General features: G+C 43.1%; 1 protein-coding gene and 2 long non-coding RNA genes across 5 annotated transcripts in view; 2 read left to right on the plus strand and 1 right to left on the minus strand.

The window, feature by feature from the left end:
* FUCA2 (alpha-L-fucosidase 2) overlaps nucleotides 1-1,073 on the minus strand; it is a 19,163-nt gene extending 18,090 nt beyond the window's left edge. Inside the window, exon 1 of one of the 3 annotated variants that reach the window (XM_011282671.4) lies at nucleotides 778-1,066. In XM_011282671.4, coding sequence (XP_011280973.3) covers nucleotides 778-1,007 — 230 coding nt within the window. In that variant the 5' untranslated portion in view covers nucleotides 1,008-1,066. Of the gene's footprint in view, nucleotides 1-777 lie in introns of all 3 variants that reach the window. The other 2 variants (XM_023254459.2, XM_045058146.1) reach the window with 2 other exon arrangements.
* LOC123385564 overlaps nucleotides 1-17,533 on the plus strand; it is a 19,907-nt gene extending 2,374 nt beyond the window's left edge. The window contains exons 2-3 of the long non-coding RNA XR_006598357.1: nucleotides 4,209-4,211; nucleotides 17,522-17,533. This is a non-coding gene — a long non-coding RNA (uncharacterized LOC123385564). The remainder of the gene's footprint in view (nucleotides 1-4,208; nucleotides 4,212-17,521) is intronic.
* Nucleotides 9,034-15,159, plus strand: LOC101095581. Its single transcript, XR_002157523.2, has 3 exons — nucleotides 9,034-9,096; nucleotides 9,972-10,095; nucleotides 12,261-15,159. It is a non-coding gene; the product is annotated as an uncharacterized LOC101095581 (long non-coding RNA).
* Nucleotides 17,534-19,241: the final 1,708 nt, after the last annotated feature.

The raw sequence follows: 19,241 nt of genomic DNA on the forward strand, positions 1-19,241 counted from the left end.
TAGAGGTAAATACTCATTTATTTTCTTATGGAATACATTATATATGTGTGCAGCACTTTACGTGTATGTATTTGACAACACTTCTATCTTGAAGAACTTAACACCGAACTACTTACTCAGGAAAGGTATGTGAAACAGTTCAAAGTTGTAAGAGACGACACGCACATGCACATTTTTACATAGATCTCAAGGTAAAATCTAAAGAGCAATTTTTTTTGTGCAGCACTTTTTACAGAATAGTCTATTAATAATAAGGGAGTTTTTTTAGGGTAACATTCTAGAACCTTTTTTTTTAAATTCCTAGAGCCACACAGGGTAACAGTTTAACATTAAAGGGCCAGTGCCTGTCCGAATGAACGTAAGTTTCACATACGCACAATGTGTGTTTTAACCGTGCTGTAGGGCAGAACCGTGTTGGGATCTCGAGTGGGTCTCCACCGACACCACTTTAGGCCCAAGACCCACACAACTGCACGAGGATCTGCCGCTTGAGCGGCTCGGCGGTTAGAACGTGATCATTAGGGCTGGGGCCCTGCGACCGCCGAGAAGCCGAGCGGCTGGCGCTGCCCGACGACTCCCGCGGCCGCACGGAGGAAAAGTCCACGTTGGTCCAAGTAGACACAGCGAATTACAGTCAACACCCGGAAGTGCCGCTGCAACGGCGGCGGGCGAAGGGGACCCGGGACCAGGCAAGCAGGCAGGGGCCGCGGGCTGGGCGGGGGCTGCAGGCCGGGGGCCGAAGGCGGAGTCGGGGCCGACGGAGGGGGGCGCGCTCACCAGAACCACTCGCTCCCGAAACTGGGCACGGAGAACACCCCCCAGTGGACGAAGATGCCGAATTTGGCCTGGTCGAACCAGGCGGGCAGCGGCCGGGCGTCCAGGGACTTCCAGGTGGGGTCGAAGCGCGGCGCGCGGTAGGCGGCGCGGGGTGCGGGCGGCAGCAGGAGCAGCAGCAGCGGGAGCGCCAGCCCGAGCGCGGGGAGCGCGGGAGGCGCCGAGGGGCGCATGTCCGCGCGCCGCCCTCCGCCCCGTCGGCCGCTCTGCGCGCTCGTTCTTCCGCGGCTCCCGCTAAGTAAGCGCGGCCTCTGTCACCTGACCTCGCTGTCTGGAAGAAGGCGCCCTCCCCACTAGGCGTGTGAGTGGCTGCGGTCCCTGGCGGGTCCGCACACCCCAGGAGGGCTGCTGCATCGCTCGAGTGCGAAACTCAGGTGGCCAGAAGTAGCCCTCAGCTGACCCCGAGGCTGCTTAGCTAAGGCTCCTTGGGGGGCAAAGGAGTCAAGCTCAGGGACCTGTGGGATCGCCTATTTGCTGGAAAAACTCAACCCTCACGGACTTTCCGTGACCGTCCCTGTGGAACCCTGCACGCGGAGGCCGAGGCAGGAACCTCGACAGGGTCATCCAGTGCCTTCCAGGTCCAACCACCAGAAACAATCCGGATCATTCTCAGCCTCTGATCCACCCCCCAAACTTCTGGGTGTGTTACGGCTGTGGCTGTCAACCTGGAGCCTGTGTCGTGTGAAATCCCAACAGTTTCCAGTTCAGTTAGGGGCCCCAGAATTTGCATTTCTAACCCAGTCCTAGATGTTACTGATGTTGCTGGCCCTGATCACCAAATTTGGGGAACGACTGCATCCGAGAACAAGGCGCCAGTGGCATGAATGTTTAAGAAATCTGCAGGCTTGGGAAAAGCAGCCCAAAACTTGGAATGATTAATCAAGGGACAACATCACGAGGGACAACATCTCCCTTCCGTAAATGATTTTAGAATAAAACCAGAATCCTTTCTCCTCCTACCTCTCTTAGCCATGAATGGGCCAGTTCAAAGGTCATCTCCTCCCAGCTTTCTGTCACCACCTTCCCTGCCAAATGTTTTACTACTTCCTGTGTGTTAATGTCTTACTCCAACCACTACTATAGGATTCCGTTGATCATTTTGTAATTAGGAGGACACAGATATTTCCCATTAGGCCGGGAGCTTCCAGAGGATGGGTGTGGCAACCATTTCTGTAACCCTTGAATTTAAAGCAAAGCCTGGGGGCACCTGGGGGGAATCAATGGATTAAGCCTCCAACTTCAGCTCAGGTCACAATCTCATGTGAGTTAGAGCCCCAAGTCAGGCTCTGTGCTGACAGCTCAGAGCCTGGAGCCTGCTTCAGATTCTATGTCTCCTTCTCTCTGCCCCTCCCCCCAAAAATAAATAAACATGAAAGAAAAAGAAAGAGAGAGAGAGAGAGAGAGAGAGAGAGAGAGAGAGAGAGAGAAAGAAAGAAAGAAAGAAAGAAAGAAAGAAAGAAAGAAAGAAAGAAAGAAAGAAAGAAAGAAAGAAAGAAAGAGGAAGGAAGGAAGGAAGGAAGGAAGGAAGGAAGGAAGGAAGGAAGGAAGAAAAAGAAAGAAAGAAAAACGCCTGGCATGGAGCAGCCTTAACACATACTTCTTGAGGTCCTTCAATGAACTGGGGTTCTAATTATTGAGCGTTATGAAAAAACAGAGAAGGAAATGATACTAACCTATCTCTGCAAAGACACGGGAGCAGCACCCCAGGGAAAAGGGCAGTTAGCCTCTTGGTGCCGTGTTAATGGCTCCCCAGGATCACAGCTTCCCCATGAGGGTCCCCAGTCTTCCCAGGGTGAAGGGCTCCTGGAAGAGAGGGTTCAGGGAACCTGCTGCATATGCACTACCAGTTACAATAACCTCAGTTAGTGATAAAGTAGGGTGATAATTTCTATTATTCTAGGGGCAGAGGGCAGACTTCCTCAAGATGGGCCACTGTGGCCCGAAGATTATTCTGAGTTGAAGGCAATAGAGACCCTAGGGGACTCAAGAGAAACTTTTGACCCTCCCTAAACTACATAATTGGGGATCTTTCTCAGAATAAGGGTTATTAGCTGAGATAAATGTTATCTGAGTGACCCATCTGTCTGGCAGGTCAGACTTCTAATTACCAAACATGCTTCTTACTGCCCTGTGAAGAAGTGCGCTTCTTTCCTCTAAAGTCCCAGACCACTGCCCCCTTCTCCTTGGTACAGAATGACATATATACTTGATTTCGCCTGACTCTGGAATTTCCATGTCTGTGTGGATTCTCCATACAAACACTATTAAACTCAGTTTTCTGCTATTAACCTGTCAATCTGCTCCTTAGTCCAGTTAGACGCACCTTGAGGGGACAGGAATTCTTGCTCCCTGACCTCTGGCATAGTCAGTAGGACACTTTAACTCGCTGGGCATAGCTCACTCTGATACTGCTGCAGCTGAGGGACCCTGGGGCATCTGACATAGAGCCAGCAGAAGGTAAGATTTCTTACCGTGTCAGCCTCCCAGAACCTCTATCTATGGAGGGCAATGGAGCAAGATTGTCAGAGTCCTTTTTCTAAGTCTAGATTAGCAGGAGAAAATATTTGTGGAACCAGTCTCTTGGGTGTGGCGACTCTTTGGTTAAATTTGCTAGAATACTGTTTGGTTACTGGTCCACTTCCTCCCAGAGATGGTCTTTGTTTTCCTTTGTTGTGTCTTTTATGTTGCTTGTCATCTGTTGCTAAGGGACATCTTGGAAGTTAAAGCTGCAAAATTAGTGGGCATAGATTGAACACTTAAAAGCTGTTAGAGCACTCGCCACCTCAAGAAGACTCCCGTGGTAGGATATATTGGCCACAGAATGACACTAGATCTAGATTGACACTAGATCACCCACCAACTTCAAGAAAACTTCCATGCAGTGAGGTCCATGGTAAAGCAACATATAATCCCAACCATGTGGCATATCCCTCCTAGGTATTAGTTTGGATCCAAGGTATTAGTTTGGATCCAAGGCTTAGCTAAAGCTGTTAGATTTTTCCATTAGTCTTGTTCTATGTCCTGAGAGCTTGGCTTTGTGACCAGCAAGAATATTCTCTTTGGTCTCTGCCACCTGGAGAGTGTACTTACCCACAGGTACTTACCAGGGTGTACCTTCATGGCTAGTTGAATAGACTGGGGATCCAAGAATCTCTCTCTCTCTCTCTCTCTCTCTCTCTCTCTCTCTCTCTCTCTCCTTATCTCTCTCTCTGGCTGTGCCAGCTCTTAGGGGTGTTTATCATAAGAGATTCTAGCTCATAGGAACTTTTGTCGCCTCAACCTTTGTTGCTTGGTAGTGCTAGAAAGTCTCATTCTACAAGCATCTGTATGGTTGTTGTAGACTCTGGGTCTAAAATTCTCTCTTGTCCAGCAAGAGAGTTGGCACAGAATTAAAATGCAAGAGATGGCTAATGTCTGGGAAAAGACAAGAGCCCTGTATAAGGGTCCTTGCTCCATATTTATTAAGATCAGAAGGCTTAAAAACGTGACAGGCATGTACAAAGAGACAATGAATCTGTGAACATTAACTCATGGGCATGAGGGAAAGGGGGTTTTGAAGATGTATGGTGTTAGGGGTTTGGGTCAATATAAACCAAAATCCTGGCACCGGGCAGATGAATGTTAACAGCAGACATGAGGCTCCACTTCTGTGCATCTTAGCCAGCCTGAGGGATAAGACAGATAAAGCCTGTAACAGCAGGGTCAACAAGGCACCTTTCTTTTGCTAATTAGCTCCACTCTGGGCAGCTTCACCCTGCAGTGGCCTATAGCCCTATTTACCTGTTTTACCTAATTTGGTCCTTCCTTTCTGTGAAAGCAGCTTTCTTCTATAGCACTAAACTGGAGGGCGTTTTCTACCGGAATACCTAATCTTGCTTACCTCATATACCTTTGTATTGGGGCCTTTGCCCCACTTCTAGCCTGGGGGCCTTTGCCCCCCCATCCACTCTATCCTTATTTGCCTAATCTTGTTCACCCAAGTCTGGGTGTGAGCATCCTATGACTTTGTGATTCTTTATGCCTTGTTAACCCATCAGTGCAGGCTCAAGGAATTCCTAAGCTTATTCCCCACATACGGTGTCACAGATTAATGGGTCTGAGGCTGGAGGCATCTCACATTTTCGTGGGAGACCAAAGACACCATTTTCAGTAGACCATCCTCACTGCCTATGCAGTGAAGGCCTTTGCTTTCTTAAAATAAACTTTTGGATCGTGAGGCCCTCTTTGGATACCTCTTGCATATCTTGTTTAGCCATTAAGAGCCTTATTGGTTTGAGTTGCTATTAGTAGATGCTATTTGCCAATGGCTGGCTGATGGATCATTTAAATTGGCTCTCTCTCTCTCTCTCTCTCTCTATATATATATATATATATGATTTTTTATATATATCACCTGCCTATTTTAACTTCCTTTTCCTATAAAATTTACAAAGATTACTCTGGCCTAATCTCTAGATTCTTATAAGTTTCTCACATAAATGTTGAAAGCCAGAAAATAACTTTAACAAAAGCATCCAAAACTGGTGATAAGGCTTGCTTTGCTCTTACCTTCCAGGATTCTATAATCAGGTTCTGCCTGCTTTAGACATTCCTACCCGATGTCAGTTACCGGTGTATCCTAGACCCCCCCCCCCCCGACCCCACCACCATGAAAAAAATCTGTGTCTCCTGGACTGCAGCAGACCTTTTAAATTATAAAGCCATTTTACCTCTACTTTCAAAAGATCACACCAAATTAGAGACTGATTAGAGAGATTATTTTACTATATTCACAACCTTCCCTTCACTGAGGAAATAGACGACCAAAATTTCTCCAAGGTCCTCCTAAATATGGTCTGCAATATTCAGGGGCTAATAGAAGCCAAGGTTAAATTGTGTACCCAGAAAAAAAGGCTTTTGTTAGAAATGCTTTATACAGATTTTACAGAGGCATAAATATTTTGGTTCCCATTTTAGTTAAAATTCTCCCTGATATAAAGAAGCAAATTCAGTTTAAAAAAGGTGGGCCAATCCCTTGATAGTCAGGCTGTAATCAGGTCTTTGGGGAATTAGGGACAGCTGTCTTTATTTTACAACTCTCTATAAAACCAGAAATACAACTCTAGAAACAAGTTAAAGCCCGCCTATCTTTACCAATCTCAAATTTTGCCTATTCCTCTCAAAACGTTTGTGGATATTATAAAAGATGAGGATATTGGAACAGAATTGTTCTGTACTTTAAAAAACAAAAAAGTAAATTTACCCAGAAACTCAAGAAAAAAGTTTTTACATTCTTTCTCTGTCCCTCGAAATGATAAAACAAAAAAGTAAATTTACCCAGAAACTCAAGAAAAAAGTTTTTACATTCTTTCTCTGTCCCTCGAAATGATAATTCTTGGGGCTCCTGGGTGGCGCAGTCGGTTAAGCGTCTGACTTCAGCCAGGTCACGATCTCGCGGTCCGTGAGTTCGAGCCCCGTGTCGGGCTCTGGGCTGATGGCTCAGAGCCTGGAGCCTGTTTCCGATTCTGTGTCTCCCTCTCTCTCTGCCCCTCCCCTGTTCATGCTCTGTCTCTCTCTGTCCCAAAAATGAATAAACGTTGAAAAAAAAAAATTTAGAAATGATAATTCTTTATCATGTCTTTGAAATGTAAATACAGCCCACAATCTCTTGAGACTGAAGAAAAAAAAACAGAGAAAAGTATTTTAAAATTGGGCCTGCAATGTCTTCTCCACAAATATTAGTAGAAACAAAATTAAGATTTTGTATGCATCTTGTCTGTGTATTTTGTGTGTGTGTGTGTGTGTGTCCACATATGCTGTAAACGTGAGATATTTTTTCTACCTCTGGATGGTATTGCTAAAATTAATTTGTAAAACAGCTTTATTTAGTTGGTTTGAAGGCACACACTTGTAAGGATTGAGCATTCTAAAACTCAGAACGATAGAAACTAACCCAAATGTCTTTCGAGTTCACATGATCCAGGAAAATATTCAATATTAAAGGTAATTTAAGGTTGTTGGTTTAATTAAAATAGACATATCTTTAGAGTTATCAGCATTAAATACAAAAGTTTTATTCTGCTCTTGTTTATTAAAAGTCACATAAGTCCAGGGCACCTGGGTGACCCAGTGGGTTAAGGGTCCAACTCTTGGTTTCTGCCTAGGTCATGATCTCACAGTTTGTGAGATCCAGCCCATGGGGCGCCTGGGTGGCGCAGTCGGTTAAGCCTCCGACTTCAGCCAGGTCACGATCTCGCGGTCCGTGAGTTCGAGCCCCGCGTCAGGCTCTGGGCTGATGGCTCAGAGCCTGGAGCCTGTTTCTGATTCTGTGTCTCCCTCTCCCTCTGCCCCTCCCCCGTTCGCGTGCTCTGTCTCTCTCTGTCCCAAAAATAAATAAACGTTGAAAAAAAAAAAATTTAAAAAAGAGATCCAGCCCCGAGTCAGGCACCTCACTGACAGCATGTAGCCTACTTAGCATTCTGTCTCTCTTTCTCTCTCTCTGTCCCTCCCTGACGTGCATGCATGCACACACACTCTCTCTCAACATAAACTTTTTTTTTTAAGTCACATAAGTTCATAGTATCTCTGTTGCAAAATTTGTCCAAAAAACAAAACAAAACAAAACAAAACAAAACAAAACAATATAATGGTTGACTTTGTCTAATGCCTCATGAAGTTTCATAGGTGGTCTAAACATAGTTGTTAAGAACAAGTAAATTAAAAATGTAAAAAAGATAAAATAATGAATATATGTTTATCTATTTTTGTCTTATAAAGAAACTAAAGACAAATTTGAGTCTGTTAGTAAATATGTTTTATGCTTTATTGAAAGATTGTACTGGGGCACCTGGGTGGCATCCAACTCTTGATTTCAAATCAGGTCATGGTCTCATGGTTGGGTTCATGGGACTGAGCCTTGTGTCGGGCCCTGCATTGATAGTCTGGAGCCTGCTTGGGATTCCCTCTCTCCCTCTCTCTTTCCCCCTCCCCAGCTCACATGCACACGTGCTCGCTCTCTCTCTCTCTCTAAATAATCAACATTTTAAAAAAAGATGGTACTATAAAAACGTTTCTAAAAATTATGAAATGTATTAATAAATTTGTCAATCTAAAGAATTCTGCTCACAGTTCACAGTTGCTTATTACATAGTTTTCACTAGCTATTAAGGTTGCTAAGCATTAAGAATTCTAATAAATGTAATTAAGACTACTAGAAAAATAAGGGAAACAACTCTATGCAAGAAAAGTAAGATACATGTTTTTGGTAAGAAAAAGTATGAGGAATAAAAAATATATATTTGTTGAGGGGGAAAAAATAGTTTTGTCCTAAAGTAAGGCTGGTTATTTTAAAGAGGGAAAATTTAGGACAAAATCTAAATGTATTTAAAAAAATTGTTGTAGGTTTATGGAGAAAGAATCTTTGGAAAGAAATGTTATGTGTGCTCAGTACTGGCTAAGATTAGGATAATTTAAGGGAACCTGGGTGGCTAGTCGGTTAAGCATCTCTTTTTTTTTTTTTAATCTTTATTTTTGAGAGACAGGGCATGAGCGGGCGAGGGGCAGATAGAGAGGGAGACACAGAATCTGAAGCAGGCTCCAGGCTCTGAGCTGTCACCACAGAGCCCAATGTGGGGCTAGAACCCATGAAGGACAAATTCATGACCTGAGTTAAAGTCTGACACTTAAACGACTGTACCACCCAGGCACCCCAAGCATCTGACTCTTGATTTCAGCTCAGGATTCTGTCTGCCCTCCCCCACAACTACCTCCCCGCTCCAAAATAAGTAAATAAACTTAAAAAAAAGATTAGGATAATTTAAGTGAGTAAATGAGTTTTAACATCAAAAGTACACTGGTACAAAGTTTTGTTTTCTCTTTGTTATATGTACAGAGTTTTCTTGAACCACTGGTCTGCTCTTCATAAAAAATTGTAAACAAAAGTTTTTCTTTACCATTGAAGTATTTTTATTTTTTGGCAGACAGTGATTCTACATTTGCCAAAATAATTCCTATATTTATTAGCTCTTTGATTACTTAGTTTTTTTCTTTAAATCCTTTCATATATATATTATTTTATTTATTTATTTAATGTTTTATTTATTTTTGAGAGATAGAAACAGAATGTGAGCAGGGGAAGGGCAGAAAGAGAGGGAGACACAGAATCTGAAGCAGGCTCCAGCCTCTGAGCTGTCAGCACAGAGCCCGACGCAGGACTTGAACTCACGGAGCTATGAGACCATGACCTGAGCCGAAGTTGGATGCTCAACCGACTGAGCCACCCAGGTGCTCCTGCTCTTTGATTACTTAAGAACATTAGCCTTAATATTAAAGGAACTAAATTTTGCTCACAACTATGTGACCTTTGCCTTTGAAATCTTTCCTTGTCACTTTGGTTAAATAGATAATTAAATATTGTTTCATAATGATCCGTAATCCCATTTAATCGAATGTTCAAACCTTTTGATATTTTTTTATATATACTTCCCAAAATCAAATTCTAACATGGAGTCTGTTAACCACAATCTAGCTGAAACTTTTCAGCGAGCCCCTGGAACATTCCAAAAAAAAATTTTTATGAGAAATTAAACTAATGAGACTTATTTGGTATGTTAAATTACATGGGAAATATTGTCAAATATGTGATATTAAACTCTCTTTTATAATATTCATATAGATATGTTATTAAAATAAGTTTCAAAAAATTATATGAAACATCTAGAAATCTGATGTCCTGCTTGTGTTATTATCTTGAAGTGCTGTATGTCACAAAAATAACCAAATTTCCTTGTCAACTGCATCGTAATGAACTCTAATGAGATCTTTAGCCATGGCCATTTTTAAGTCTTCTATCATTTACAGACAGTTATACTTTCACTAAGATGCCTTTGTAAGTTTCCTGCACATGTGCTTCATCTTCAGTGGGACTCGTGAAAAAGCAAAACAAAACCTCTGAATACAGGTTTCTGATAATCTTAGATCATAAAACTGAACTAGGTAAAAATTTCCAGAACTAATAGAAAAACCGGATTCAATCAGAACGAGAATTAATAACATGGGGCGGGGGAGGGGCAAATAAATTGAGGCAGATAATCTTACTTTTTATGACTTCTTATTTGAAACATTGCTGACATTTTTTAAAGTGTTTTTGTTTTTTCCAGATTTAAGAAAAATGTTCATCTTAAGCTAACTGATTTACAGCAATTAGATAAAATATACCTTTGTGGACAAATGGAAACATTTCTTTTCTCTCTACCTGAACCCTCCAGAATTCAGAAAGTCTCAGTGAGTATTCTTATATTTTTGTGGCGATCTATTTATTTACATAAGTCCAGTTAAGAATTTGTTCTCTTTATGACAGGACACAATTGGAAACACTGGTTATATTACCAGGGCTTTGACTGGAATGTTCTATTTGAGAGAGACATGCATAGACTCAGATCTGACCAGACAACTTTAGGTAGCTAATGTTGACTTTATGGAGCCAATAAAGCCTCTTGGAAATATCAGCCTGATACTTTGCTTACAGAGTTCCCAGCAGCCTTACCAAGTGAGTAGAGATCACTTCCAGGCAGGAGCAAGAATCTCATGTTTGGCGGACCTTAAGTAGAGAGGAATTCAGGGGCGCCTGGGTGGCTGGCTCAGTCAGTTAAGTGTCTGACTTTGGCTCAGGTCTTGATTTTGCAGTTCATGGATTTGAGCCCCGCATCGGGCTCTGTGCTGACAACTCAGAGCCTGGAGCCTGCTTCGGATTCTGTGTCTCCTTCTGTCTCTGCCCCTCCTCCACTTGCGCTCTGTCTCTGTCTGTCTGTCTGTCTCTCTCTCTCTCTCTCTCTCAAAAATAAATAAGAACATTAAAAACCAATTTTTTTTTTAAAGAAGAGAGGAATTCATCCCCATTCAAAGATCTTACGACAAGATCTGATAGCAGGTGTTTGGCTTGGCTTCTAGTTTCAAGAGACTATTAAAAGTTCAATCTAGAGATCTAATGAAAAGTTTCAGCAAAGCAGGCTTTTATTATTATTTTTTTTATTTGAGAGAGAGAGAGAGAGAGAGAATGCAAGCAGGGGAGACAGAGAGAGAGAGAATCTTAAGCAGGCATCACATTCAACATGGAGCCCAACCCCACAACCCCAGGATCATGACTTGAGCCAAGAGTCAGGCATTCAACCGACTGAGCCACCCAGGTGCTCCAGGCAAAGCAGGTTTTAAACGGTCTATATGGTCAACCATTATTCTTGCTGCATGTATGTAAGGAATCAGGCCAAGTTCTTTCTTAAAACTAAAATTATTTTGCAAATTATTGATAATTTCACTATTTTGGTAAAAAATGATAAAAATGATTATAGAGAAAAAAGTGTTTCAAAAACACATCCTTGTAGGTATTCCATTTTAATACTACTCAGTATAAACTAGACTAGAAATCCTAGATTTCTTCTAGTGCCCTCCAATGGCTGGCTACAACTCTCCAAACTAGCATTTGGCTTTTTCTCCCACCTTTCTGACTTGGAATCACTTGAAAACTAAAACTGCCCTTTTCCCAAAAGCCCTACAAACTAAATATAAATGACGTGATGTAAACTTCCGAGAAATTGCCATAACAGCTCATGAATAGACAATCTTCATGCCTGTTGCTCAAAGAACATTAGAGACATCTGATCTACAAACCAGCTCTGTCGGATTGCCAGCACCTGCCCTCACTCTATCTGAAGATCCTTGAATCTGACACTTACAAGCTTCCTCCACTGGTTCCCCTAACAACTCAGAAACTGGCTTAACAGTTGATCCAGCCATTAGCCGGTGTTTTTCTTTTGTTTCCATAGAAATGCCTCTTACTTAACATGTGATTATTGAACCATAGGCCTAACTTTGAGAATACACCTGAAATGAGTTTGACCAAACTAACCTACTGCCGGGACTAGCAGACTAGTCCAATGCGATGAAACAACCTACCAGCTCAAATTTTAATGTGTGAAACTTTAGGGAAGTTACAGTTCAGAAACCGTAGAGGCCGCAGCCAGGTGGCCCCAAGATGAATCACTGTGGCATGAAGATTATTCTGAGCTGAAGGCAACTGAGATCCTGCAGGCTCAAGAGGCACTTTTGCCCCTCCCTTAACTACCTAGAAAAATCTAAATTGAGGGGCTGCTGTGCTCCACTGAGCCTATGTCTCTGAGCTCTCTGCTGCAATGAGCTTCCTCAAAAGTTTACCGCATCCCTGGGGTGCCAGGGGGGCTCAGTCAGTCTGTTGAGCATCTGACTTCGGCTCAGGTCATGATCTCACCGTTGGTGAGTTGGAGCCCCACGCTGGGCTCTGTGCAGACAACTCAGAGCCTGAAACCTGCTTCAGATTCTGTCTCTCCCTCGCTCTCTCTGCCCCTCCCCTGCTCATGCTGTCTCTCTCCCCCTCAAAAATAAATAACATTAAAAACATTTTTTTTTTTTTTCAGTTTACTGAAGCCCCAGTCAGCGGATGGGCTCCAGCAGCAATAGTCAGATTCCCCAGACTGGGGAAGGGCCTCTGCATTAGCACCCCTGACAACACCAAAAGCTGCATGTGTTGGTTAGATAGCTCTGATTAGGATTCTCACTGGAATACTCCGCCGTTAGTGTGCATGTGGTATCCAGGGACCTAAGAGTCTATCCACCATGAGCATTTGTATGTTACAGTGAATGCCAAATTGGGAGAAGAATCAAAAGAATCTGTTGCTGATGAAGAAGACAGTGATGAGGACACTGAACCTATTGCTGAATTTAGATTTGTGCCTCATGATAAACCGGGTTGGAGGCAGCGTTCACTGCAATGTGTGAATGCAGGCTTCGTGTCCAGATCCTGAGGATGAAGATTCAGATGATTATGAGGAAGAATATAATGTAGAAGCACATGAGCAAGGGCAGGGGACATCCCTACATTTTATATCTATGAAGGAGGATTATCCCAGGAGCACCCGGTGGCTCAGTCAGTTGGGCGTCCGACTTCGGCTCAGGTCATGATCTCACAGTTTGTGAGTTCGAGCCCCAAGTCGGGCTCTGTGCTGACAGTTCAGAGCCTGGAGCCTGCTTCGGATTCTGTGTCTCTCCCTCTCTCTGCTCATGCTCATGCTCTGTCTCTCTCTGTCTCTCAATAATAAATAAATATGTGTTTAAAAAAAAAAAAGCTTATTCCATATAACAGCAGAAGGCCAAGCTACATTGGAGAGATTAGAAGGAAGTCTTTCTCAGTCTGTGCAGCCCATATAACATGGCTGGAGCATGGACAGAAGATTCAATAAGAGATTATAAAGATGGGATGGAGGTAGATACTACACCGACAGTTGTTGGCCTGTTTGGAGATGCAAATACTCACCACTGAAAATGATTTATGCTGCTTTGGAATTGTCATAAATATAGAAGAAACCTTGGTGCCTCTTCCACTGTGGAGTGGATGTTGATGAAAGTCTTTTTCCTTCTCTAAAACTTACCTGAACCCATCTTTTTTTTTTTTTTTGAAACAGACCATACTGAGACAACAAGTTGTCACCAGCAGAAGAAACTATGATCTTTATTTTAAAAGGTGCATTAATTTAACCAAGAGGGTATTTGTAGATTTCCATTTACCACCCCCCCCAAACTTTCTGTATATGGGGACCCTCTGTTCAGGCCTGTAGTTCCTGCCTTCACTATAAGCTTGCAGGTGCTTGAAGGTACAGGAACACTGGAGGAAAAGGGGAGGGGCTGAGTCTAAATTCTACCCCTTGAGGGGCTAAAAATACCTAAGACACCTTTAAAAAGAAAGAGATCTCCGAGAAATCCTGGCATTTGCTCATTCTCCACAGGGGCAAGTGTCTTTTTACTAACTTGGGACCAAGATTAATTCACTCACATATCTTTAGGGAGCCTGTTGGGAAACATCCTAGCCACACATATAACTACTAACACAAGTACTTCTGACTAGTTTTACTCCTTCCACCATGTTTCACCAATCTGTTCCTTTATAACCTCTTGGGTTATATCCTTGAATTTCTAATGTCTTAGGTCAGTTTCTGTAACAGAACAAGTGAAATCGAGATGAAGTCCTCAAAGTACTTCAGATGATAACTGTTTTTTATCTTTGTAATCATTTAACAAAAAAAAATTTAGGTTTTCTCCCAAAAAAAAAAATTTTAATTGGGGATCTTGTTCAGAATAAGAGTTATTACCAGAGATACATGTTATCTGAGTGATCCATCTGTGTAGCAAGGCAAACATCTAATTTCCAAACCTTTGTTCTTCTTATTGGCCTGTGAATTGCCCTCACTTTTGAATCCCTAGGTCCCTCTCCCATTCCTTTGCTTAGGGTGGCATGTACCTCATTTTACCTTTCTGTCTTTGAATCTCTCATGTGTGTAGGGTTCCTGTACATACAAAATTAAGTTAGATTTTCTCCAGTTAATATGTCTCCTGTCAATTTCATTCTTAAACCAGCCAGAAGAACCTTTAAAGGGTGAAGGAAAAATTTTTCTTTTCAACCGTGTTGGCAAGGGAGCTCTCTTGCTCAACTACAGACCACAACAGTTAAAACCAGAAATAGACAAGACCACTTAACTCATGCTCTAACTGAAACCCATTGTGTTTATTTCTCACCACACTTTCTTGAGGCATTGAAGACGGTTTCCAACCACCACACCAGAAAAGCCCTGATAGCAATGGAATGCCTAGAAGACTATATCCATAATAATGGACTGAACACATACTGAGCCCCACCCATGATCACTGAACTCTCTGCCTGACCTCTTGCCTGTCCCCCCACCCCAACCTCTTCTTATAATACTCTAGGTGTCCCTCTTGCCCGTAGAGTTGTTAAGGCTTGAGCCTGTCACAGCTGACGACACCGAAAATAAATTTCTTCCTTTCTCTTTTCCAAACCCTTGTCTCTTGAGTTAGTGGCTGCTCTTGTGATGAGTGTATCCAAGTTTTCTGGGCAGCAGTGTTGGCAAACCCAGCAGGGAGCTATGATTTCAATTTGCCCAGCCTTCTGGGGAGTCCCCAGTGGAGCAGTTGGCCCCAGTAGCGTGCTGGGCTTCTCGAGCTTTCCTGAGTTAGAAGCTGTGATAGCAAAGGGACAGTAGACATAGCTATGGTGACAATGCAGCCATGGGGCTGTTTTCTCACTAAACATCGTTTGCCCATACTAACCCCACATTTTGAAAGTGTCCGTCTTCCAAACAAATTTCTTTTATCATGTCATAAACTATTTACATTTCCATGTATTTCAGTTAAAGAATGCTAAAGAGATCTTCTGATCCGCAGAAATGTCACTTGGGTCATGGATTGTTTCATTTGAAGGCAAAGACTTTTTTTTTTTTTTTTTAGTTAATGAGTACAACCTTATCATAAAAGTACAATTTCTGGAGGCACCTGGGTGGCTCAGTTGGTTAAGCGTCTGACTCTTGATTTTGGCTCAGGTCATGATCTTCGGGTCTGTGGGTTCAAGCTCTGCATCGGGCTCTGGGCTGACATCTCAGAGCCTGCTTGGGTTTCTCTGTCTCTGTCTCTGTCTCTCTCTCTCTCTGTGTCTCTCTCAAAATAAACTAAAAAAAAATTTTTTTAAGTACAAATTCTGTAGGAAATACTGAAAATGGATGAAAGGCCTTTCTTAGTGCCCTGGAGGACATGTAAGAATCCTAGGATAGCAGGTGGGTAAACTTTGATACAGGATTTGGAATAAATAGGAAATAGATTTATTTGGAAATGAAAAAAGAGAAGAGATTCTACTCAAACTATACTTGTTAAATGACTGAAGAGTGAAATCTCTAAAATATTTGGGAACACGATCACTCAAGGAGAGAACTGCATGGAGTAGATTGCATTTTACATTTTATAAGATAATGCTTTACAAAGCTGCAGTCTTTAGCGCTTAAAGCTACTGCTAATTGAGCAATAGAATACACCTGCACTAAGGCTTGTTAAAAGGAAACAGATCCCAAATGGAGTGATTTATGTTAAACTCCACCGAGACTTAATATCTAACTAACTTCAGTTTCTGCCTCTCCAGGGAGTGGAGTTAAACCAGTCAGTCTGGAATTTTTTGTTCAGCCAGTGAAGTCATCTTCATGAAGAGATCTCCTGCTTCTCCCCCTAGGGAAGGTGACCTGCCTGAAACCATCCTTTCTTTTCTTTTGCTAATAACTTCCTTGCCCCACCCTCTTTTCTGCAGAACTACTGTATACAACTCCTCAGACTTTTCTAGGTGGGACGTTGCTCAATTCAGGAATCATTGAATAAAGCCAATGCGATCTTCAAATGTACTCAGATGAATTTTTATTATTTAACAGGCTTAAACTATGTATTTAAAGGTTTCAATAGAGGATCCAGATAACTGAGAAACAACAGATTCTTCAGGGGCACATGGCTTGTTTGTAAGGACCTTGGGTCTCGATGGGGAACCCTGTCAAGGAGTCCTGATCACATCCTGTTTGCCTGAGGTCACCTTCATGTGCCAAAGTAGAAGGACAAAGTCTTTGTCCCTGTAGCAACAGATGTGTGTCACTGTGGAGTCACGACAGCCAACCCCCATATGTTGGGCAGCGGCAGGGACACAGGGGCTTACGATGGTCACTGCTCCTGATTTCCCAGGTGGGAGAAGGCAGGAGGCCAGCCCCGGACAACTTCCTTGTTGCTGCCAACAACAACAAAGTAGTTGGAAGTAGTCATGCTCTCGGTATCCTCTGGGGTAGCATTAGTTGCTGAGGGTGAGGCTGATGTCTGAGTCTCGCGGGACAGTCTGGATCTCCATATGGGAGCTGGGTGACTGCCACCAGCCAGCCTCAGCAGTTCCCAGAAGTCTTTTTGCACTAAAACTGCGGTAGGTGACTGTCAGCCTCCAATGACCATCTCAAGTGACCTCAAGGAGAAACCAAAACCGAGAACCAGAAAACCAGTTAAGTGGAGGCATACAGGCAATATTTTTGAACAGATAGGATAGAAACAATTCATTAAGATGACCTAAGGGTTTTCAGGTGTCTAAGTGAAAATCAGTGACCTTAATATTTATAACCAAACAAATTATACTTTGTCATGTCATTTGGAGAACTGTTTGCAAGCTTGTATACCCCTTCCGCTTTCACATACAATTCCCTGTAAGCAAACGAACTTCAGTGCTGTTCTTCAGGACAATCTGAAAGACGGTCTCCGGGGCTACCCAGCTATCGTCCTCAGGAGGACAATGAATAAAGCATTTACTAACCTACTTTGAGGTTGGCTTTTTTTTTTTTCTTTCTTTTCACTGACACTTCCAGAGTGGACAGTGGAAGAAGTGAAACTTTTGCCTCACAGCTAACATCAACACTGTCTTTCTTGGGAAATGCAGAAGAAAAGCTTTGAGAACAAACAACCTACTCCATTCTTTATATGGTAAATAAACCAGCTTCTTGCTAGAGAGAGCTTAAGACATCAGTGAAATAAAATCCTGCCTTTTTCTGGCCTGGGGGGCAGGGAGTGGAACGAGGAGGAGGAGGAGGAGGAGGAGGAGGAGGAGGAGGAGGAAGAGGAGGAGGAGGAGGAGGAGGGAGGAAGCCGAGGAGTTCAGAGGAAGAAGAAGGAAGCAGGAAAGGCCAGAGTCCCGCCCAGATTCTTCAGGCTGGCAGGACTGCAGACCTTCACCACAGGTCTGTGTGATCCTGGGTGAGTCCTTCGATCTCTCTGTGCCTCACTCCTATTAGATGTGAATGACAGGGGATCCTGACTGGCTCAGTCTGAAGAGCACGTGATTCTTGATTTTGGGGACATAAGTTTGAGCCCCACGTTGGGTGTAGAGATTACTAATATATATTATATTAATTAATAATTATATTAATTAATTTATTATACTAATAATATCTATAATAGTATATAATATATATTCTAGTATAAATAGTGTATATATACTAATATTATATATGTAATTAATATATATATTATATATATATAGTAATAGCACATCTTCCTCACAGGGTTGTGGTGAGAATTAAATCATGCAAAGCATGTGTTCAGCCTCTACTTATAGACTAGTATCATTATATGTGTTAAATAAATAAGGTGAGGGACTTAGGACTCCAGAGGGAGTGTCTTAGGCTGATAGGCAAATTTCACTAGGTGGAGCCATGTGGTTAGGCAGACGGAGAGGCTGCTTTTTAGCTTTCCTGGGTGACCCTGATACTTGAGTGATACAGACAGGACCCAGAAGTAGCTGAGAACTTCACAGGAAGTCTGGCCTGAGTGGTTCCCTGTGGCTGGTTCTCTATGCCAAGGATGTGGGGGTTGTAGCCATAGCTCAGAGGACTCTAGCTTCCCAGTGAAAACAGATGTGGGTCCAACAGAGACCTGATCATGAATTCTAGCAGCTTCAGTCTTCATCTGGGAACACCCCCAGGATCAAAAGAAGCAGAGGTACCATGATCCTCACCAGCCAGCACCTGAAGGACAACGCCTAAGCCTCCCTGCCCCCAACCCCCCTCCACATTACGAAGAAGCAGGGGAGAGGAAAGCCTCGGAGACTCCGGACACTTTAACCCAAAGTAAAGCCTAAATATTTGCTAAAGAGACTGTTTAATTTACAGGGTTTATCTACATTTTGTCCAAATTGAACAACTAATTTTGCCCCACGACGAACTGGTGTGTGTCTGGGGGAGAGCAAAAATGTTTTGGGTTGCAAAGGCAAGCAGGGCAAATATAAACAAAACAAAGAAACTGATGCGGGAGCATAAGGCAAGCTGACACCCTGCAAACAAGCAGGTGGGATTTGTCCCCAGGTAGGATTTGTGGTATTCCTCAGGCACTCCTGGCTGCCCAAGAACAAAGGAAAGGACAGGAAACAAATGGTGAAACTGCTAGTGTCTCCATCAGTTTACAAATATCTCATCAAGAGCCTAGTCTCCATGAACTCCCTACTATCTTAATCATAATGCTTTAGTAGAGGGAAAAACAATAGCTGGGCCTCCAGCAATGTGTAAATCCTCTTCAGCAAATGGAAATCCCTTTGAGAACCTTCCTCTTGACTTGACCTCCCCCAATCCCACAGTATATAAGCAGTCATTCTGCAGGACCCCAGGGCAGGTCTTCCTGCCCACAGTCCTGTCCCCGTGCTTTAATAAAATCACCTTTTTGCATCAAAGACATCCTCAAGAATTCTTTCTTGGCTGTCGGCTCTGAACCCCCATCAACACCCCAACACCCCATCCAAACTACCTTTTCTCTGCACAGCAGTGGGTAGCACCCAGTGATTTAGACCATGATACACAGTCAAACATCAGAATGCGCAACACATTTGCCTCCTATTTCTCTCCTTCCCAATGTCTTCATTAAAAAGTGAATGGTCTAATTAGTGCCTGTGCATGGAGGCCCAATTCTGGGAGAAGAGGTCTGTGCCACACATGAAGTCTCCTTTCCAGTGGTCCTCACGGCTGAGGCAGCTGATGTCCCCAGGGCTCTGCCAG

This window comes from Felis catus, chromosome B2, assembly GCF_018350175.1.
Source record: "Felis catus isolate Fca126 chromosome B2, F.catus_Fca126_mat1.0, whole genome shotgun sequence".
NCBI classification, from domain to species: domain Eukaryota; kingdom Metazoa; phylum Chordata; class Mammalia; order Carnivora; family Felidae; genus Felis; species Felis catus.